This window comes from Pimephales promelas, chromosome 16 (genome assembly GCF_988280905.1).
Source record: "Pimephales promelas chromosome 16, fPimPro1.hap1.1, whole genome shotgun sequence".
NCBI lineage: Eukaryota > Metazoa > Chordata > Actinopteri > Cypriniformes > Leuciscidae > Pimephales > Pimephales promelas.
The window spans coordinates 397,097-420,060 of record NC_142784.1 but is presented as its reverse complement, the minus strand read 5'-3'; the positions used below and the strand labels follow the sequence as shown (position 1 = coordinate 420,060).

General features: G+C 46.1%; 1 protein-coding gene across 3 annotated transcripts in view; it reads left to right on the top strand.

The window, feature by feature from the left end:
• ftr86 (finTRIM family, member 86) overlaps positions 1-18,973 on the top strand; it is a 31,729-nt gene extending 12,756 nt beyond the window's left edge. For 2 of the 3 annotated variants that reach the window (XM_089120822.1, XM_039654036.2), the window contains exons 2-10: positions 2,502-3,042; positions 4,578-4,673; positions 8,188-8,421; positions 9,609-9,771; positions 11,837-11,929; positions 12,005-12,121; positions 12,652-12,717; positions 12,800-13,002; positions 18,418-18,973. In XM_089120822.1, the coding sequence (XP_088976948.1) occupies positions 2,584-3,042; positions 4,578-4,673; positions 8,188-8,421; positions 9,609-9,771; positions 11,837-11,929; positions 12,005-12,121; positions 12,652-12,717; positions 12,800-13,002; positions 18,418-18,753 (1,767 nt within the window). In that variant the 5' untranslated portion in view covers positions 2,502-2,583 and the 3' untranslated portion in view covers positions 18,754-18,973. Of the gene's footprint in view, positions 1-2,155; positions 2,323-2,501; positions 3,043-4,577; positions 4,674-8,187; positions 8,422-9,608; positions 9,772-11,836; positions 11,930-12,004; positions 12,122-12,651; positions 12,718-12,799; positions 13,003-18,417 lie in introns of those variants that run through there. The other variant, XM_089120823.1, reaches the window with a different exon arrangement.
• Positions 18,974-22,964: the final 3,991 nt, after the last annotated feature.

Genomic DNA, 22,964 nt, shown 5'->3' with positions numbered 1-22,964 from the left:
AGTGATCACACTACACGTGTACCGCACCCAAGCCCAACTGAACCGGGCTCTGGTCCACCTGTTCCACACGGGCCAGGGACAACTCAGTGAACCACACCCGGGTAAGGTACGGAGTGATCACCCTACACGTGTACCGCACCCAAGCCCAACTGAACCGGCTCTGGTCCACCTCTTCCACACGGGCCAGGGACAACTCAGTGAACCACACCCGGGTAAGGTACGGAGTGATCACACTACACGTGTACCGCACCCAAGCCCAACTGAACCGGCTCTGGTCCACCTCTTCCACACGGGCCAGGGACAACTCAGCGAACCACACCCGGATAGGGTACGGAGTGATCACACTAGGCGTTTACCGCACCCAAGCCCAACCGCAAGCAACTGCTGACCCCAAATAGGCGATCAGGCATTCATAACAGTGCATGTGTGTTTTGCTTTCGTGTGTAAAGTAAAGAGCACTTCCGCTGTTAATGTTGGCATACAAACGCCATCATTGGAAACTATGGAAAGTGAAAAATGCCATAAATGATTTCCTTATTCTCTTCAACACCTTTGCTGACTTCAAAATAACCTGTCCAGGGGTTTTCTTGCAATCTCTTGAGATACGGGCAGATCTCGCACAGATAGGATGATGGCTGAAAAACAGAGTAGGGAGCCTGACAAGTCAACGACTCTTCTGGCTCAAGGTTTACTTTGAATTGCATGTATGTTTGAGAGGTGAAGCTGTTGGTTATAGCAGTGGATGGAGGGGATATGCCTCCTCAACCTTTGAGGCAGTAAAGCCTGAACACTGATGCTCCATGACACGGGCATCAAGCTTCCTCTGACACATCATCTCACACTAGGGGGATTACAGCAGACACATGTTCAACGTCGCACCCGTCCCTTGTGCCATCACCTTTTAAACAGAATGCAGCTAAATCAGCAGTGTCATACTTTTTTTTTTATGCCAAAACGTCAATCACTTCATTCTGGATGGTTTTGGAAGTATACTTTGTATTTTGTGGGATATTTGGTGTGATGTAAGCAAGTACTTATCTTTTTCTAAAAAAGCCCTGCATTTACGCAATCCTCTTCATTGTCAATGTTTCCCGGTCCCCATGTAGTGGAAGCTCATTGACCTCTATAAATCTCACGTCACCTGCCTATGATGCTAAAACCGCCAGTATTATCGTAGACGATACACATCGCCAACCGTTAACATATTTACTTACATATTGCTTGAGACGTATTGATATAAATATTATAATTAAACTCTATTGAAGTACTTCTTTATTACACAATGCACATCTCTTAATATTGAACCTAAAATGTGTTTTAATCTCACTATTATTAAGGATAGTATGATATTTGTATAATATCAGTTTTTAAATTCAAGATATTTTTAAATTCAAGATATTAAAGGTACAAGCGGTACTTTATGTACCGCTTGTACCTAAAGTATACTTGCAATAGTTCAAGTTTAGCACAATCAATTATACTGAAGTTTTTTCAATTTAGCAGGCTTTAAGTATACCAATTTAGTAAATGTATTTGTGGAACACTTTGGCAGTTTTAGTGATACTTACTGAGTCAGTCCTAGAGCTCCCCCGTCCGATGTTAGGGGAGAACCGGGTCCATCGGAGACGCTTATGCGCTGGAAAAACACCACAGACACAGTGTAATCAGCATGGGGAAATCTCACAGTAACACTGGGAGCTGGAAGAAATATGATACACCGGTGTGTCGCCAAATAAGAAGTTCAATGAGTTCAAATAAGTTCTCAATGTATCATCTTAATTCATTTCATAACTGTATCACATATCTCTTCCTTTTAATTCCTAATTCCTTTTATAACCATTTTAACCTTCCTTGCTTTTATTTTGCGATTATTTTAATTCTTTTTTTTGTGTGTAAAGCACTTTGAATTGCCATAGTTTATGAAATGTGTTGCATTAATAAACTTGCCTTTCCTAACTTAGCATAAGATAAATGTATTTCAAATACATTTTAGTATATTTATTTTTCTTTTGGGCATTTCTGTGTGAAATGTTTTAGAGAATGAGGGACTTGCCCATGTATTGTGTTCCTCCTCATTCAGGCTGTCATGTCTAGTTTAAACCCTCTTTGCTAATAGTTCTGGCGATTACATGTGTATATAGTATTGAGTTGGATGTGGTAAGGAGGTTCTGCCATATTAAAAAAAACAGGAACTGACCAGCAGGCACGATGTGACTCATTATCAGAACTGTTTCATGACCTCACACATTACATCTTTATTATGTCATGTCTTTAGTTGAACAGATACTTCTCAAACCCTCCAGTCCCTGACCAGATAGACAGGTTTGTCAGCCTTCCTCTCATTTCTCTCCCACTATGTCATTTTGGCCATTACAAATATGTGCAGTGCTTAGCTAGACCCATCCAAAGAACCTGTAATACTAGTTTAAACCACACCCGTTCAGGTTTTAAAAGGAGATGTACCTCAGTCAGCATTTGTACTTTGCCTTGGATTGTTCCAGTGTGTCCAGTGTCTGCAGCCTTGGATTGTACCAGTGTGTCCAGCCTTGGATAAGGTTCCCTCTCCGGTGTATTCTCAGTGCCATGGCTTCAGCTGCGTGGGCTCCGGAGGCGTTTGCGTGCCCGATATGCTTGGAAACCCTGAGCGACCCTGCCACGCTTCCCTGTGGACACACGTACTGCCTGGTGTGCATCCAGAAGCACTGGGACCAGCCCTCCAGCAAGGGCTCCTGCGAGTGTCCTCAGTGCCGACAGCGCTTCACCCCGAGGCCCGTGCTGGCCAGAAGCAACGTGCTGATGGAGGCGCTGGAGAAGCTGAGGCTGAGCGAGCGGGACGGCCCCCCGTCGGTGCCCGTGTGTGCGGAGCCGTCCGGCCTGTATCCCACTCTTCCCACGGGATCACCGGAGCTCTGTCCGCTTCACCAGCAGCCGCTGGAGCTGTACTGCTGCCTCGACCAACAGCGCGTCTGTGACGAGTGTGGCCTTCTGGGACACAAGGGCCATCAGGTGGTGCGTCCGGATGAACAACAACACAAGATTCAGGTGCGCGGCTGCATTTCATTTTCATTGCATTTGTGTGTGAATCACACATATCATAATATGTAAGGGACGATGTGTGTTCTCACTAAGAGGCCAGGGCGAGGTCACATAAACACTGTCTTAAGAACTAGTCTGACCAAATAGCAGTTAGCCAAGAGAGACCAGTCTATGTTTCTAACTAATCACCAAATGACTGTGAACACCATATACTACGATCTGTCTACGAACATTTAACAGATTAGGGCTGAACGATCATATATCGGGATCCTTTTTGTTCCCTCACTATTGTACACTTTGGGCCTTTGTATCAATATTTGTGAGTTTATGTATTCATCAGTGTTCTCAATCATTGCGCATTAAAAAGTCATTATTCCTTATGAAATGAAAAGTTTGAAGTGCGCTTCTGGTTTAGCGGTATAAATGGACCAGCACCAGAAGAGCTTCTTTCTAATCCCATCTGTTGATTGAAGTCAGTGTAATACTGCTGTATGAATGTGAGGACTTTCAAGTTCCCGAACTCATGTGTGACACTGACACAAAAGAAGCAAACGTGTCTTCAGAAGTGTCAAGAAAAGATCAGCAAAACCTGCATTACTGAAACTGCATTGTCCACATACAACCTCTTAATAGAGAAACATCTGAGGAAACATTACTGATCACTCGCTGCGTTTACAGGGACACTATTTGTTTTTCAATCCGAAAATTTAAGAGAAATTTAGATTGCCTGACTGTGTTTCAAATAAGAGGCTTCATTGAATGGATGAATCCTTCCCAGCCTATCCCAAGATACATCGTGCTGAATGTTTTTTAAAGAACATTACACTTTTAAATGCAACTAATAAGTTAAAACTTCCTCAAATATCTAACGATACAAAAAAAGAAAAGAAAGCTATTCAAATGTTGACCTATGTTAATAAGATGAGATTTTGTATAGTTTCTACATGAATGGACCACGGTTAACATCTTTAGACCCTGTTTTGTTTTCAGACAGTTGAATATAACTTTCAAAAGTTCAGTACGAACGCCACTGCTGGCAGTCACCGTTGCTAAGCAACAAGAGCAATCCTCCATAGACCGTCCCAGTAACCAGCACGCGGCCTGGGGAGGAATGGCCTTTGGATGGGGACACGGCTTATGTTCAACAACAACCGCTAGTTCTTACATCATTACATGCCATCACGCCGTGTTTGCAATCTGATCTGTTTACATGCACTATCAAACCTTAAACCGCCCCTTACATCCCAGTTATATTCCAATCAAATTTGGCCAATTCATTCCTATAGCTGTAGTTACATGGGACTCTTATCCCGACGTAACGACTGAAGCTCTTGAATTGATTAGTGTGATCTCTATAACTCTTTAGCATACGCGTGATTTTGCTTGCTTTATTATTTTTTACTGCTGCTTGACACTTACAATAAGATAGGGTTATGGTTATTTATTGTTTTTGTTGTGCGTGTGTGTGTGTGTGTGTGTGTGTGTCTTGGACTGTGATACATTCAATTGACATTATACTGTGTATCTTTGTGATTATACAGCAAGAGCTGATAGGATTGAACACCCGGATCGAAGGGAGCATTGCAGACCGCGAGAGGGTTGTTCAGAGCCTCCCCCAAGCCTCGGAAGCACACCAGGTAAACGCGTCTCGGGTAAACGCTTCTCAGGTAAACGCGTCTCAGGTAAACGCGTCTCGGGTAAACGCGTCTTGGGTAAACACGTCTCGGGTAAACCCGTCTCAGGTAAACACATCTCAGGTAAATCCGTATCAGGCAAACCTGTCTCAGGTAAATCCTTATCAGGTTAACGCGTCTCAGGTAAACCCGTCTCTGGTAAACTCGTCTCAGGTAAACCCGTCTCAGGTAAACCCGTCTCAGGTAAACTCGTCTCAGGTAAACCCGTCTCTGGTAAACCCGTCTCTGGTAAACTCGTCTCAGGTAAACCCGTCTCAGGTAAACCCGTCTCAGGTAAGCGCGTCTCAGGTAAACCCGTCTCAGGTAAACCCGTCTCAGGTAAACCCGTCTCAGGTAAACCCGTCTCAGGTAAACGCGTCTCAGGTAAACGCGTCTCAGGTAAGCGCGTCTCAGTTAAACGCGTCTCAGGTAAACCCGTCTCAGTTAAACCCGTCTCAGGTAAACCCGTCTCTGGTAAACCCGTCTCAGGTAAACCCGTCTCAGGTAAACCCGTCTCAGGTAAACTCGTCTCAGGTAAACCCGTCTCTGGTAAACCCGTCTCTGGTAAACTCGTCTCAGGTAAACCCGTCTCAGGTAAACCCGTCTCAGGTAAACCCGTCTCAGGTAAACGCGTCTCAGGTAAACTCGTCTCAGGTAAACCCGTCTCTGGTAAACCCGTCTCTGGTAAACTCGTCTCAGGTAAACCCGTCTCAGGTAAACCCGTCTCAGGTAAACCCGTCTCAGGTAAGCGCGTCTCAGGTAAACCCGTCTCAGGTAAACCCGTCTCAGGTAAACCCGTCTCAGGTAAACCCGTCTCAGGTAAACGCGTCTCAGGTAAGCGCGTCTCAGTTAAACGCGTCTCAGGTAAACCCGTCTCAGTTAAACCCGTCTCAGGTAAACCCGTCTCTGGTAAACCCGTCTCAGGTAAACTCGTCTCAGGTAAACCCGTCTCAGGTAAACTCGTCTCAGGTAAATCCGTCTCAGGTAAACGCGTCTCAGGTAAACCCGTCTCAGGTAAACCCGTCTCAGGTAAACCCGTCTCAGGTAAACCCGTCTCAGGTAAACGCGTCTCAGGTAAGCGCGTCTCAGTTAAACGCGTCTCAGGTAAACCCGTCTCAGTTAAACCCGTCTCAGGTAAACCCGTCTCTGGTAAACCCGTCTCAGGTAAACTCGTCTCAGGTAAACCCGTCTCAGGTAAACTCGTCTCAGGTAAATCCGTCTCAGGTAAACGCGTCTCAGGTAAACCCGTCTCAGGTAAACCCGTCTCAGGTAAACCCGTCTCAGGTAAACCCGTCTCAGGTAAACCCGTCTCAGGTAAACGCGTCTCAGGTAAACCCGTCTCAGTTAAACCCGTCTCAGGTAAACCCGTCTCAGGTAAACCCGTCTCAGGTAAACCCGTCTCAGGTAAACGCGTCTCAGGTAAACGCGTCTCAGGTAAACCCGTCTCAGGTAAACCCGTCTCAGGTAAACCCGTCTCAGGTAAACGCGTCTCAGGTAAACCCGTCTCAGGTAAACCCGTCTCAGGTAAACCCGTCTCAGGTAAACGCGTCTCAGGTAAACCCGTCTCAGGTAAACGCGTCTCAGGTAAACCCGTCTCAGGTAAATCCGTCTCTGGTAAACTCGTCTCAGGTAAACCCGTCTCTGGTAAACCCGTCTCTGGTAAACTCGTCTCAGGTAAACCCGTCTCAGGTAAACCCGTCTCAGGTAAACCCGTCTCAGGTAAGCGCGTCTCAGGTAAACCCGTCTCAGGTAAACCCGTCTCAGGTAAACCCGTCTCAGGTAAACGCGTCTCAGGTAAACGCGTCTCAGGTAAGCGCGTCTCAGTTAAACGCGTCTCAGGTAAACCCGTCTCAGTTAAACCCGTCTCAGGTAAACCCGTCTCAGGTAAACCCGTCTCAGGTAAACTCGTCTCAGGTAAACCCGTCTCTGGTAAACCCGTCTCAGTTAAACCCGTCTCTGGTAAACCCGTCTCTGGTAAACCCGTCTCAGGTAAACCCGTCTCAGGTAAACTCGTCTCAGGTAAACCCGTCTCTGGTAAACCCGTCTCTGGTAAACTCGTCTCAGGTAAACCCGTCTCAGGTAAACCCGTCTCAGGTAAACTCGTCTCAGGTAAACCCGTCTCAGGTAAACTCGTCTCAGGTAAACCCGTCTCTGGTAAACCCGTCTCAGGTAAACCCGTCTCAGTTAAACCCGTCCCAGGTAAATCCGTCTCAGGTAAGCGCGTCTCAGTTAAACCCGTCTCAGGTAAACCCGTCCCAGGTAAACCCGTCTCAGGTAAACCCGTCTCAGGTAAACCCGTCTCAGGTAAACCCGTCTCAGGTAAACGCGTCTCAGGTAAACGCGTCTCAGGTAAACGCGTCTCAGGTAAGCGCGTCTCAGTTAAACGCGTCTCAGGTAAACCCGTCTCAGTTAAACCCGTCTCAGGTAAACCCGTCTCAGGTAAACGTCTCAGGTAAACACGTCTCGGGTAAATGCGTCTCAGGTAAACTGTCTCAGGTAAACCCGTCTCAGGTAAACCCGTCTCAGGTAAATCCGTCTCAGGTAAACGCGTCTCAGGTAAACGCGTCTCAGGTAAACCCGTCTCAGGTAAACCCGTCTCAGGTAAACCCGTCTCAGGTAAACGCGTCTCAGGTAAACCCGTCTCAGGTAAACCCGTCTCAGGTAAACACGTCTCAGGTAAACACGTCTCGGGTAAACACGTCTCGGGTAAACGCGTCTCAGGTAAACCCGTCTCAGGTAAATCCGTCTCAGGTAAACCCGTCTCAGGTAAACGCGTCTCAGGTAAACCCGTCTCAGGTAAACCGTCTCAGGTAAACCCGTCTCGGGTAAACCCGTCTCAGTTAAACACGTCTCAGGTAAACACGTCTCGGGTAAACACGTCTCGGGTAAACGCGTCTCAGGTAAACCCGTCTCAGGTAAACCCGTCTCAGGTAAATCCGTCTCAGGTAAACCCGTCTCAGGTAAACGCGTCTCAGGTAAACCCGTCTCAGGTAAACCCGTCTCAGGTAAACCCGTCTCAGGTAAACCGTCTCAGGTAAACCCGTCTCGGGTAAACCCGTCTCGGGTAAACACGTCTCAGGTAAACTGTCTCAGTTAAACCCGTCTCAGTTAAATGCGTCTCAGGTAAACTGTCTCAGGTAAACCCGTCTCAGGTAAACGCGTCTCAGTTAAACCCGTCTCAGGTAAACGCGTCTCAGGTAAACCCGTCTCAGGTAAACGCGTCTCAGGTAAACCCGTCTCAGGTAAACCCGTCTCAGGTAAACCCGTCTCAGGTAAACCCGTCTCAGTTAAACCCGTCTCAGGTAAACCCGTCTCAGTTAAACCCGTCTCAGGTAAACCCGTCTCAGGTAAACCCGTCTCAGGTAAACCCGTCTCAGGTAAACCCGTCTCAGTTAAACCCGTCTCAGGTAAACCCGTCTCAGGTAAACTCGGTGAGCGTGGCAGTGAGTGTTGACAGGCGGTGGGCTGTGTCCTCCAGGTGTCCCTGCAGCAGCTGATGGAGGACAGCCAGGCCGTGTTCGGGGATGTGTTGAGGAGCGTGGGGCTCGGCCAGTCGCAGGTGCTGGAGCTGCTGCACACACACCAGATCTGGTGCTCCACACACACCCAGGCCCAGACGCAGACGCTCCACCAGGAGATCACCCTGCTACGCCAGAAGCAGCAGCAGATCAGGAGCCTGCAGAGCATCCAGGACCCGCTCAGCCTCCTCCAGGTAAGAGCGCCTCCTACCGCACACATTAATAGAGCAGGCATATAACACACAGATGCTAGTGTACGACAAGATTAAGTTTGCTTCCAGTTTGGTCTCTCTGCTCACCAAGAAATGCTATTATTTGATCACCAATACAGTAAAACCATAATATTGTGTAATAAAAGTCCAGTGTAAATCAGCTGCTTTCTATGTGAATATATAGAGTATAGTATTTATTCCAGTGATCAAAGCTGAATTTCAGCATCATTACTCCAGTCTTCAGTGTCACATGATCCTTCAGAAATCACTCTAATATGATGATCTGATCTGAAGTTTTATGCTTATTATCAGTGTTGAACATAAACAGCGGCTGGCCGGTGAAACGGAAACACTGGCGGTCTCATTCCTATATGCACGTTCTCTGACTCTACATTCATCAGTTAGAGTCGAGTGAAGGTTCAGTTAGCAGAGCAAGAGCTGTACATACATTACTGCAGTCCACACGAGTTGAATGGAAGAAGAAGAGTTGGCTCTAATAGAAAAAAAAAACACCAGAAAATGTTTCCAGCATGACACAAATTGTATTCATTAGCATTAGCCTGCGGTTTCTCAAAAATATTGGCAATGTTTGCCATGCATTTCTATGTTTGTGATCATGCTTAGAATTACCGTTGGTTATTGTTGATGTAGGATTTACGCATGAGAGAGATTCACACTAAGATGCTTACATGCATGCTCCTCTTGCCATGACAGTGCAATAACAATGAATGTACTATCTAATCTGAACCACTGGACCATAAAATGGACCGAAAACCGCCTGTTGAATATTATAGGTTGTATTTTAATCAGTTTGAATAGTTTGGTAGTAAAATATGAAAGGTAAAAATGGATTATTGAAATTTTACTAATGAAAATGAGTTTAAAATGTTTTGAATTGAAATATTCATGCTAAATTTCAGCCCATAAAAATGCAAACCCTAAAAATACACTGCATTAAAATGCAAGCAGGGTTAATGCAATGCAGATTTTTTTCGAGTAGTGCAATTCAACAGGCTTTATGTTTCAAAATATTTGCCATTATTTTATCGCATATTCGGTGTTAAGATGGATTGCCGGAATACGTATGTCGGACTACGTTTCTCACACGTGAAGGATGTATTATTTGTCATGAGTGTCAGCATGAGATCATGCATGTAATGACTCCTCAGGCGTTCGCGGCGCTGGATTGTGAGGACCCGTGTGTGAGCGCAGCGATGGAGATCGCGAGTCCGCAGGCGCTGATGATGTCAGAGGTCAGATCCACTCTGCACGCTTTCAGAGAGGCGTTGGAGAACCTCACCAGAACCAGCCTGAGCCGCGTCTTCAGAGTCGGTGAGCACACACACACACACACACACACACTCACACACATTAACTCTAGTAAAATCACATCGCATGCTCTTTCTGGCTCATTGATTTTAGAGAAAGTAGTTAATTGCAATTAAAAAGTATTTTAATTTGAACTATAATGAAGTTTAGGGTTGCCAAGCAGCATTAGCTGTGTTTCCATCCACACGTTTTTATCCGGATTAAGAGATATCCAATGGAAAATGCCTCATGGAAACAGTAAAATCCGAAATCCGAATAAATTTCATGAATATCGACTCAAATGAAATGCGTTCGGTCTCATCGGATTTGATCTTGATGGATATACGGATTATGTGATAAACCAACGCATTCTCATCCCAAGGCGTCATATACTGACACTTTTGCCAATGCGTACTCATCTAACGCACATGGCACCCTTTAGCGTCAATATGACACGCTTCGGTTATGGGTAGGGTTAGGTCTGGGGTAGGGTAGGGTTACACCACTAGGAGGCGCCGTCTGCCCGTATATATCTGCGTCTCATATTGACGCTAAAGGGTGTCGTGTGTGTCGGATGTCTACGCATTGGCAAAAGCGTCAGTATATGACGCCTTGGGATGAGAACGGGCTGGATGAACGCTGTTGGAAATGTTATTTGGTGAATAAATAATGAATTGCGATTAAGTTTTAGGTCCTTTTATGGTTCAACACGCCACAAAACATAGAAGAAGACGTTCTAGTCCTTTTCCGGCCAGTATTTCCGCTCTGTTTGCGCACACATGGCGGGTGTCAACAAAGACGATGTAAGTGGACTGGGCGAGCCGAGGTGTGTCTGATCACCACAGGCGTCCGGCGCTACATGATCATCATCAGAGCAATGTGGACATCATAGCGCCGTCGTTTTCTTATTATAGCTTGTTATAAAACGGTTGGTTCCAATCCTTGATTCTGATTGGTCAATAGCTGTGCTTTATTCATGATAGACACGGCTATGGCTGCTTCACTGCCGGTTCTGTGTTGTGTTTGTTTGAGCGTTCATGCATATTACTCATCGGAGCTGTTCACGGTCAGGGACTATTTTTTATAGCGGGAGAAAGGCTTTCAGTGATTTTACTTCATGAAAGTTGCACTAATACGTATGTTTTTGTGTCTTTTAAAAAGTGTCAACAAATGTCTTTGCTTTCCTCTCACAAACGTGTTTATTGTACTGAAATGCTTGGTTGCATGTTTAAATCTCACTAAAAATCACTATATATGCACTCAAGGGGTCTCATTCATGAAACATTCGTAAATATACGAGTAAATATGAGAGTGATTTGCGCGTAAAGAGACCTTCCTGAAAACTCTTCTCCTGATTCACAAATACTTTGTAAACGTCAGATGTGATAGTGAAATGTGTGTGTGTGTGTTAGTGAATTCCAATGAGTCGTAAATGGGACGCGCGTGCACAAAATGGTTCGACATTAAGCTTGACCGCAAAAAACGAATTAGTTCACTTGGGAAAAATCTTATTCAAACTGGTGGAGCTCCACCATTGCAGATGATATTACTGGCTCTCATAATAAAAGTCAAAAGAAAAAACGGATTTAATTGCTAAACATAATATTGTTTTCAAAATGCTGTGTGAATATGTACCCGATTAAGGTGAATTAAAATGCAGGCTTATTAATGAGTGAAACGTTCGGATGTTAAGCGCACGCTTTACGTGTGGCTGGGAGCAGGTGTAGATTTATTTTGTAGGCTACCAACTAACATTTGGAAAATACCAACATTTTAATCCGAAAATTTAACCACTTTACACACGATTTACACAAAAATTCGTTCTGCTTGTGTTTCATGAATGAGATTCATTGTGTATTTAAAACACAAACAAACTGCAAAGCCATTTTTTTATTTAATTTAAAGGAGACCCGAACCTCAAGTTTATATTTTTTTTATCATGTGATTAAGCTCAGATGCCACTAAAGCCCTTACGCTAGAGTAATGCTGTATTCTGACACCAGCTGAACGTGCTCATGAATGTGACTTTATCATGAGTAGATCAGTGATCTAAGGATGATAGAGTGAGATATCCCATATTCCCCTGCAGTGAACGATGCGGCCACTCTGGCACAATCATCCAGTCAGTCATGTGACCCAGGCGTCGTCTCCAGCCAATCACAGCCGCCCTCTCTAAACCCAGGTAAACGCACACTATCCTCAGTGGACAATGAACTCCTCTGGCTAGATCGCTAATTTTGAAACCGCTTCTTCTCAGCTTCTCAGATTACAGAAGTAAAGTGTGCCTCGGTGACACCGGATGATAAACCCGAAGCCAAAGCTTCATCTCCTGCAACGCAAGAACATCACACCAATCAAGGCTCTGCCAACCCTGGTAAATAATGATGAACAAGGCGATGATTTCTGTGAATACACCAACCAGTCTCTATGAGTTTCTATATATGATAAATAATGACATATTTGTATAATAGAAGGGAAGAGTTGTGGTTAAAAGTCTCTCATTGGTCTTATTAACCCAGCTCTCCATAAAACAAACAAAACAAGGTCTGCAATTTAATAAAGTATCACATTATAAAGACACTTCATATTTAATGATTTGTTAATGACATTCAATAAAACATTTGCAATTGTTTTTTAAAAGGTGTTTTATTCATATTTTTATACATAATTCATATTTATTCATAATATTATTCGTTATTGAGTTTTTGCTGCATTTACACGCTCTGACCAGCATGTGGTGTTTTGAGTGCTTTGAATTTCTTCGAAGTTTGGAAAAGCTTTGGTTCACCCATCGCTACCTAAAATATGCATATGTACAGTACACACACTTTGAGTAGGCGTGAAATGTGACCTAGACATGTTGTCCTGAGATTTGGCCTAAACATCTTTATTGTGTCTCTACAGTGGAGGGATCAGCATCGTGTTGTCTAGCTAAACCAGCACCCAGAACCCGGGAGGAAATGCTTAAATGTGAGTTCGGCTGTTATTGATTTTGTACAAATATGTCCTTTCTCTTTCTTTTAGTGATGTTTAATGTTGTATTTCCTTTCAGTTCGCACCGACCTTACTCTAGATCCCAATAGTGTTTTCCGTCAGATCCGTTTGTCTGATGGCTACCGCAAGGCCACGCTGTGCGCGGAGAGCCAGAACTACCCGGCTCACGCGGACCGCTTCGTGTTCTGGAGGCAGGTCATGTGTGCGGAGCCGCTGGCTGGGGGCCCGAGCTACTGGGAGCTGGAGTGGACCGGGCAAAGGGTAAATATCAGATCAGATCAACAGGTTTAACAGAGTTTTTGTACCAAGTCAAGTCAATGGAGTCGGACAAAACCTACGATAAGACCTGTTGGAAAGCATCTTTGCAGCGATGTTTGTGTGAGCATATCAGCGAACACCCCAGACCACTCGGAGAGTTTCACGACTTTGTAAACTAAAGTTTAATGCAGCTTATGAAGGATTGTTCCAGTGCACATAGACAACCATTGTGGAGGTGGGGTAGGGTTGGTACTAACACACAAACCTAAAATTCTCGGGACAGCAGCATTTGTCCAAATTTCCTTAACCGTTCTATTTCATCAGAAACGATCTTAAAACGATCGTTTTGAGTGTAAAATACGAAACTAACCCTTTAAGACGAAAAAATGGGAGGAGGACCCCAAAGGAACTTAAAGACACCACTGAAATGGTGATGAATATATATGGTGGACAGTCGATTATGTTTTCTGTTGGCTGTTTGTTTTGTAACTGATTGTTACTGCTGGTTGCCAAGGTAACATAGAGTCTTAGACCTAAGTTAGCCTGGGAGTAAGGCGTCTAATTTTTTTGGTCTAAATTAAGTCTTTATTTTTGTAAAACAGTCTAACTTGCATTAGACAGTCTATGGTATATTTTAGACTTGTCTAACACTATACAATGGTATAAAATAGCTTTCTGAAACCGGCCCGGATAGACTGACCCAGGTCTGAACCAGTCTAAGACAGCACCTGATAGACCGACCCAGGTCTGAACCAGTCTAAGACAGCACCTGATAGACCGACCCAGGTCTGAACCAGTCTAAGACAGCACCTGATAGACCGACCCAGGTCTTAACCAGTCTAAGACAGCACCTGATAGACCGACCCAAGTCTGAACCAGTCTAAGACAGCACCTGATAGACCGACCCAGGTCTGAACCAGTCTAAGACAGCACTCGATAGACCGACCCAGGTCTGAACCAGTCTAAGACAGCACTCGATAGACTGACCCAGGTCTGAACCAGTCTAAGACAGCACCTGATAGACCGACCCAGGTCTGAACCAGTCTAAGACAGCACTCGATAGACCGACCCAGGTCTGAACCAGTCTAAGACAGCACCTGATAGACCGACCCAGGTCTGAACCAGTCTAAGACAGCACCTGATAGACCGACCCAGGTCTGAACCAGTCTAAGACAGCACCTGATAGACTGACCCAGGTCTGAACCAGTCTAAGACAGCACCTGATAGACTGACCCAGGTCTGAACCAGTCTAAGACAGCACCTGATAGACCGACCCAGGTCTGAACCAGTCTAAGACAGCACCTGATAGACCGACCCAGGTCTTAACCAGTCTAAGACAGCACTCGATAGACTGACCCAGGTCTGAACCAGTCTAAGACAGCACCTGATAGACCGACCCAGGTCTGAACCAGTCTAAGACAGCACCTGATAGACCGACCCAGGTCTGAACCAGTCTAAGACAGCACCTGATAGACTGACCCAGGTCTGAACCAGTCTAAGACAGCACCTGATAGACCGACCCAGGTCTGAACCAGTCTAAGACAGCACCTGATAGACTGACCCAGGTCTGAACCAGTCTAAGACAACACCTGATAGACCGACCCAGGTCTGAACCAGTCTAAGACAGCACCTGATAGACTGACCCAGGTCTGAACCAGTCTAAGACAGCACCTGATAGACCGACCCAGGTCTGAACCAGTCTAAGACAGCACCTGATAGACCGACCCAGGTCTGAACCAGTCTAAGACAGCACCTGATAGACCGACCCAGGTCTGAACCAGTCTAAGACAGCACCTGATAGACCGACCCAGGTCTGAACCAGTCTAAGACAGCACCTGATAGACCGACCCAGGTCTGAACCAGTCTAAGACAGCACTCGATAGACTGACCCAGGTCTGAACCAGTCTAAGACAGCACCTGATAGACCGACCCAGGTCTGAACCAGTCTAAGACAGCACCTGATAGACCGACCCAGGTCTGAACCAGTCTAAGACAGCACCTGATAGACCGACCCAGGTCTGAACCAGTCTAAGACAGCACTCGATAGACTGACCCAGGTCTGAACCAGTCTAAGACAGCACCTGATAGACCGACCCAGGTCTGAACCAGTCTAAGACAGCACTCGATAGACCGACCCAGGTCTGAACCAGTCTAAGACAGCACTCGATAGACTGACCCAGGTCTGAACCAGTCTAAGACAGCACCTGATAGACCGACCCAGGTCTGAACCAGTCTAAGACAGCACCTGATAGACCGACCCAGGTCTGAACCAGTCTAAGACAGCACCTGATAGACCGACCCAGGTCTGAACCAGTCTAAGACAGCACCTGATAGACCGACCCAGGTCTGAACCAGTCTAAGACAGCACTCGATAGACCGACCCAGGTCTGAACCAGTCTAAGACAGCACTCGATAGACTGACCCAGGTCTGAACCAGTCTAAGACAGCACCTGATAGACCGACCCAGGTCTGAACCAGTCTAAGACAGCACCTGATAGACCGACCCAGGTCTGAACCAGTCTAAGACAGCACCTGATAGACCGACCCAGGTCTGAACCAGTCTAAGACAGCACTCGATAGACCGACCCAGGTCTGAACCAGTCTAAGACAGCACTCGATAGACTGACCCAGGTCTGAACCAGTCTAAGACAGCACCTGATAGACCGACCCAGGTCTGAACCAGTCTAAGACAGCACTCGATAGACCGACCCAGGTCTGAACCAGTCTAAGACAGCACCTGATAGACCGACCCAGGTCTGAACCAGTCTAAGACAGCACCTGATAGACCGACCCAGGTCTGAACCAGTCTAAGACAGCACCTGATAGACCGACCCAGGTCTGAACCAGTCTAAGACAGCACCTGATAGACCGACCCAGGTCTGAACCAGTCTAAGACAGCACTCGATAGACTGACCCAGGTCTGAACCAGTCTAAGACAGCACCTGATAGACCGACCCAGGTCTGAACCAGTCTAAGACAGCACCTGATAGACCGACCCAGGTCTGAACCAGTCTAAGACAGCACCTGATAGACCGACCCAGGTCTGAACCAGTCTAAGACAGCACTCGATAGACTGACCCAGGTCTGAACCAGTCTAAGACAGCACCTGATAGACCGACCCAGGTCTGAACCAGTCTAAGACAGCACTCGATAGACCGACCCAGGTCTGAACCAGTCTAAGACAGCACTCGATAGACTGACCCAGGTCTGAACCAGTCTAAGACAGCACCTGATAGACCGACCCAGGTCTGAACCAGTCTAAGACAGCACCTGATAGACCGACCCAGGTCTGAACCAGTCTAAGACAGCACCTGATAGACCGACCCAGGTCTGAACCAGTCTAAGACAGCACCTGATAGACCGACCCAGGTCTGAACCAGTCTAAGACAGCACCTGATAGACCGACCCAGGTCTGAACCAGTCTAAGACAGCACTCGATAGACCGACCCAGGTCTGAACCAGTCTAAGACAGCACTCGATAGACTGACCCAGGTCTGAACCAGTCTAAGACAGCACCTGATAGACCGACCCAGGTCTGAACCAGTCTAAGACAGCACCTGATAGACCGACCCAGGTCTGAACCAGTCTAAGACAGCACCTGATAGACCGACCCAGGTCTGAACCAGTCTAAGACAGCACCTGATAGACCGACCCAGGTCTGAACCAGTCTAAGACAGCACTCGATAGACCGACCCAGGTCTGAACCAGTCTAAGACAGCACTCGATAGACTGACCCAGGTCTGAACCAGTCTAAGACAGCACCTGATAGACCGACCCAGGTCTGAACCAGTCTAAGACAGCACTCGATAGACCGACCCAGGTCTGAACCAGTCTAAGACAGCACTCGATAGACTGACCCAGGTCTGAACCAGTCTAAGACAGCACCTGATAGACCTACCCAGGTCTCAACCAGTCTAAGACAGCACCTGATAGACCGACCCAGGTCTGAACCAGTCTAAGACAGCACTCGATAGACCGACCCAGGTCTGAACCAGTCTAAGACAGCACTCGATAGACCAACCCAGGTCTGAACCAGTCTAAGACAGCACCTGATAGACCGACCCAGGTCTGAACCAGTCTAAGACAGCACCTGATAGACTGACCCAGGTCTGAACCAGTCTAAGACAGCACCTGATAGACCGACGCAGGTCTGAACCAGTCTAAGACAGCACCTGATAGACCGACCCAGGTCTGAACCAGTCTAAGACAGCACCTGATAGACCGACCCAGGTCTGAACCAGTCTAAGACAGCACTCGATAGACCGACCCAGGTCTGAACCAGTCTAAGACAGCACCTGATAGACCGACCCAGGTCTGAACCAGTCTAAGACAGCACCTGATAGACTGACCCAGGTCTGAACCAGTCTAAGACAGCACCTGATAGACCGACGCAGGTCTGAACCAGTCTAAGACAGCACCTGATAGACCGACCCAGGTCTGAACCAGTCTAAGACAGCACTCGATAGACCGACCCAGGTCTGAACCAGTCTAAGACAGCACTCGATAGACCGACCCAGGTCTGAACCAGTCTAAGACAGCACCTGATAGACCGACCCAGGTCTGAACCAGTCTAAGACAGCACCTGATAGACCGACCCAGGTCTGAACCAGTCTAAGACAGCACCTGATAGACCGACCCAGGTCTGAACCAGTCTAAGACAGCACCTGATAGACTGACCCAGGTCTGAACCAGTCTAAGACAGCACCTGATAGACCGACCCAGGTCTGAACCAGTCTAAGACAGCACAACAGTCAATCAAAGTTAACTGCCCTTATTTTTCATACGTTTTATATCTAATTATGATCTAAACTAACAAGTAAGAAAAAATTCACCCCCCTCACAGTTGTCAGGCACGCGGAACATATTGAAGATTACAATAAACGTCCATGGGACCAAACTGTAAACATACGAATTTATGCTGTGAAAACGGACATTATAACATGACGTCTATGGATATTTGCTCCCTTTTGGGACCGGCCTCTAGCGGATCTGAGATGGATTGCAGTTTTACACACTTACGGGTAGGCTTCATCTTTCAGATCAGAATGTTGCCGCTTGGTCAAAAGCAGGGGAACCTCTGCGATATCAGCGCAGGTACATGATCTGAGGCTCTTTCTCACAGCACTTTATTGTAATGAAGTAAAACTTGGTAAGCATCATTTCAGCTATGCCTGAGAAGTTTGAATACAACGCCATATTGTTGTCCCAATTTAATTTGTCCAAAATTAGCGTTCGTAAAAGAAGGCACTAAAAACTCTAAATTGGACCTACATTATAATCAGATTAGTAGATTGGGGATCCTATCAAACAGACAATAAACACATCTTCTTGTCTAGTCGTGAGATTTCTCTTCCTCCTTCCACCTGTATGCGTGTGAGCCAGATTGATGTTGATGAGGCGGATCATTGCTGTGTGCAGGTGACGGTCGGCGTGGCATATAAAGACATGGATCGCTCCTCAGCGGATGACAGTGCCAGACTGGGCCACAACACACACTCCTGGAGCCTCTACTGGTCCGGCAAGGCCTACTCCCTGTGGCACGCTGGGAAAGAGACGGCTCTGGCAGGTCCTAAAGCCAGGCGTGTGGGAGTGTACGTGGACCAGCAGGCCGGAGTGCTGGCTTTCTACCGTGTCTCACACTCTCAGGCCCAGGAGATCTGCTGCGTTCACACAGACTTCCACGGGCCGCTGTTCGCCAGCTTCCGCTTCTGGTCTGGAGTCGGCTCCTCCATCACCATCTGTGAGCTCAACTAGGAGGTGAACATTTTTACTGATGGAGAAGATGATGAACTCCTCCATCACTCTCCTCTATCAATCTCTGAACTCAACTGAAGAGAAGATCGTCTTTAGGGGCCGAGAAGATGAAGAATATCAGCTGTTCGACATATGCATTTATGCCTTTCTATCTGTTTCTCATCACTACTTGTCTATGAAAATAAAAGCTATACTAAGGCATCATAATGCATTTGTGATATATGATGTATTTGTCTGTAACTTGGATTCAAATAAGAGCAGATGCTTGTGATCTCTGAGCTCAGGTATTATTTGTACTCTACAAGTTTACAGTGATCTGTAACCACTAAGGATGCTTTAAACCAGTGGTGCTCAAACCTGTCCTGGAGGACCCCTTATACTGCATGTTTTCTTTGTCTCCCTAATCAAACACACCTGATTCAAGTCATAAGCTCATTATCACATGGGTTAATGAGCTAATGAGTTGAATCAGGTATGATTAGGGAGACAAAGAAAACGTGCAGTGTTGGGGGTCGGGTTTGCTGCTCTGCTTTAAACGAACTGAATGGTGTGAACAACATTTGCCCTGTCTGCGAGGCCAATGCAGTCCATAAGCTTTCCGTCAGAGTGATCAATCTGCAACAAAAACACTAACACACACACCAACACACAGCTTCCTCAAGGGGCTTTCCTTTTCTACAACTCCATTTCCCTCTCTTTCCCTTTCTCCAACTCCATCTCCCTCTCTTTCCCTTTCTACAACTCCATCTCCCTCTCTTTCCCTTTCTCCAACTCCATCTCCCTTTCTTTCCTTTTCTCCAACTCCATCTCCCTTTCTTTCCTTTTCTCCAACTCCATCTCCCTCTCTTTCCCTTTCTCCAACTCCATCTCCCTCTCTTTCCCTTTCTCCAACTCCATCTCCCTCTCTTTCCCTTTCTCCAACTCCATCTCCCTTTCTTTCCTTTTCTCCAACTCCATCTCCCTCTCTTTCCCTTTCTCCAACTCCATCTCCCTCTCTTTCCCTTTCTCCAACTCCATCTCCCTCTCTTTCCCTTTCTCCAACTCCATCTCCCTTTCTTTCCTTTTCTCCAACTCCATCTCCCTCTCTTTCCCTTTCTCCAACTCCATCTCCCTCTCTTTCCCTTTCTCCAACTCCATCTCCCTTTCTTTCCTTTTCTCCAACTCCATCTCCCTCTCTTTCCCTTTCTCCAACTCCATCTCCCTTTCTTTCCTTTTCTCCAACTCCATCTCCCTCTCTTTCCCTTTCTCCAACTCCATCTCCCTCTCTTTCCTTTTCTACAACTCCATCTCCCTCTCTTTCCCTTTCTCCAACTCCATCTCCCTCTCTTTCCCTTTCTCCAACTCCATCTCCCTTTCTTTCCTTTTCTCCAACTCCATCTCCCTCTCTTTCCCTTTCTCCAACTCCATCTCCCTTTCTTTCCTTTTCTCCAACTCCATCTCCCTCTCTTTCCCTTTCTCCAACTCCATCTCCCTCTCTTTCCCTTTCTCCAACTCCATCTCCCTCTCTTTCCCTTTCTCCAACTCCATCTCCCTCTCTTTCCCTTTCTCCAACTCCATCTCCCTTTCTTTCCTTTTCTCCAACTCCATCTCCCTCTCTTTCCCTTTCTCCAACTCCATCTCCCTCTCTTTCCCTTTCTCCAACTCCATCTCCCTCTCTTTCCCTTTCTCCAACTCCATCTCCCTCTCTTTCCCTTTCTCCAACTCCATCTCCCTCTCTTTCCCTTTCTCCAACTCCATCTCCCTTTCTTTCCTTTTCTCCAACTCCATCTCCCTCTCTTTCCCTTTCTCCAACTCCATCTCCCTCTCTTTCCCTTTCTCCAACTCCATCTCCCTCTCTTTCCCTTTCTCCAACTCCATCTCCCTCTCTTTCCCTTTCTCCAACTCCATCTCCCTCTCTTTCCCTTTCTCCAACTCCATCTCCCTTTCTTTCCTTTTCTCCAACTCCATCTCCCTCTCTTTCCCTTTCTACAACTCCATCTCCCTCTCTTTCCCTTTCTACAACTCCATCTCCCTCTCTTTCCCTTTCTCCAACTCCATCTCCCTCTCTTTCTCTTTCTCGGATGGGTGTGATATGCTGGTACTTCCGCACGCCCAACAGGATCCTAGCCGCACAGTTCTGGATGTACTGCAGTTGCTTGATGTTCTTGCTTGGGATGCCGATGAGGAGTGCATTGCAATAGTCCAGCCTGGAGGAAACTATGGCATGGACAAGATTTTCGGCATCAGGGAAGTGAGCATTGCGGCATTTCCAGAGAAAATAAAATTAACCCATAGTTTCTACAGAGGCTCGGATGAAGGAACTAAAAAATAAGTTTGTGTTCATTAGTACATCCGAACACTGATCAACTGCCATGCTTCGCTCGTTTGCAAGCCATGATATCTCTCGAGGAAACAGTCAAATCTCAAAGCTATCTCTCTAGGAAAAACTAAACTCGCACCTGTGTGTTCGTACTTCCTGTTCCTAACTCGTTTCCTCATGGTCGGGCCAAATTCTCCGGGCGGGCAAAGCAGTGTAGAGATTCTGGGTCGGACATCATTAACCAGTTTGCATGCAATTACTCAGAGCGTGGTTGGCAGAGACCCTTTTAACACATTCCTACGCATATGTGTTTTAATTCAACTTTGACTTTTACTGCAGTCAGGCGCCCGAGTGTCTGGGGTTACCTGACTAAGTGTGATTTAGGACGAACACGGAAACATCACGGGGCAACATCCCCCGCCCGTAACGCCAGTTAATCTGACCGCGATCAGATTAACTCTCTCTCCTCTTTGATCCTTTGACACCTCCAAAAGCGAGGGAACTCTGGAGACTAACCAGACTTCGTTTGTTCTATTGCAATATACGTGCGACCCGCTGACCCACACCTACATGCAACACACACACACATTAACGCGTCCGCACGCTGAACATTCCTGCACGCACACAAACACGGACATCTCTGAAAGCTTGTAAAAGAGTTACCAAAATTATCCAGTATGCCGAAATACATGTAAAAGAACTGTAATTCACTATTTCAGCTTCGAATGGACTCACGCGTGTCAAAGAAGTTTAGATAACTGTAATACAATGCTTTAAACATGTAATTCAATAATGCTGTCAAAATAGTTCAATGTGTTTGATGTCTTTGTAATCCTCATAGCATGATCTGTCTTTTAAACTGTATATCGATATTGTGAAATGTATACCATTATGTATAAGTTTGTTTTCAAAGTTAGCAGAACTTTACCTTTGTTTTAAGAACCAAGATTAACAACGTGATATGTTAATCAAGTGGGCGCGCGCTCCTTCAGTGGTGTGACGCTCATTGGCCATCCGAGGGTTAGGGGGGTCCCAAAACACCCTTGAAAAACTCTCGCCACAGAATCATCGCTCTCTTATGTCTCTTATGGCTCTTAAGTTCTTAACTCTTAATCTCTTAGCTCTCTTACCTGATTGCTCTTGTTCTTACTCTTAAGCTTAGACTCTTGAACTCTTTCCGGAATTCCTTGGACACTCTCGGCGTCTTCTGAAGCATTTTAAAGTTATCAGTTTTCGTTATTTTTACTTCGTTTACTTTTGCGAATAGCCAGTTAAAGTTCGTACGTGTGTCCTCTCCAACAAGAAGACACCATCCCGCACGAACTCGTTTTGAACTCCCGCGACGCACACCCACGTGGGGAGAACAAAGGAACCTGTCTCCAGCCTCACGGACAACCGCACGCTTCCAGCATACAAAGGTCTGAATAGCAATTTGTTCCATCAAATTTGAAACTCAAGATATAATCCTGTGGTTGTCTCTGAAGGTTTAAAGCTGTGCTAGTAACTGTACTTCTCTTTGTATTCCCATTTTCCCTTGTTTCCTTTTTAGTTTCACTTTCATTTTGTGTACATACATATATCGTGTGATTTTTGTAGTGTAACTTAGTCGTGTGTTTTTATTAAACTCATTTATACATTCTTTGCCATTGTTTGTATTAATCACATAACAAAGCCTCTTTAATATTAGATCCTAGCGCTACAATCTGATTTTGTTGAGTGCACAAAACATTGTCAGAATATTAAGCTAAACAGATCAAGTGATTAATAGTTTTACAGATCCGCACGCTGGCGCGCTGACTGAGAAAACCGTAATCCTTGTTGTTATAAAGAACAGCCCGATCTGTGGAAAATATATGTTCCAAATTAACCATAATTCGTTGTGTTTAATTTCGTCATATATACCTGAAGCAGA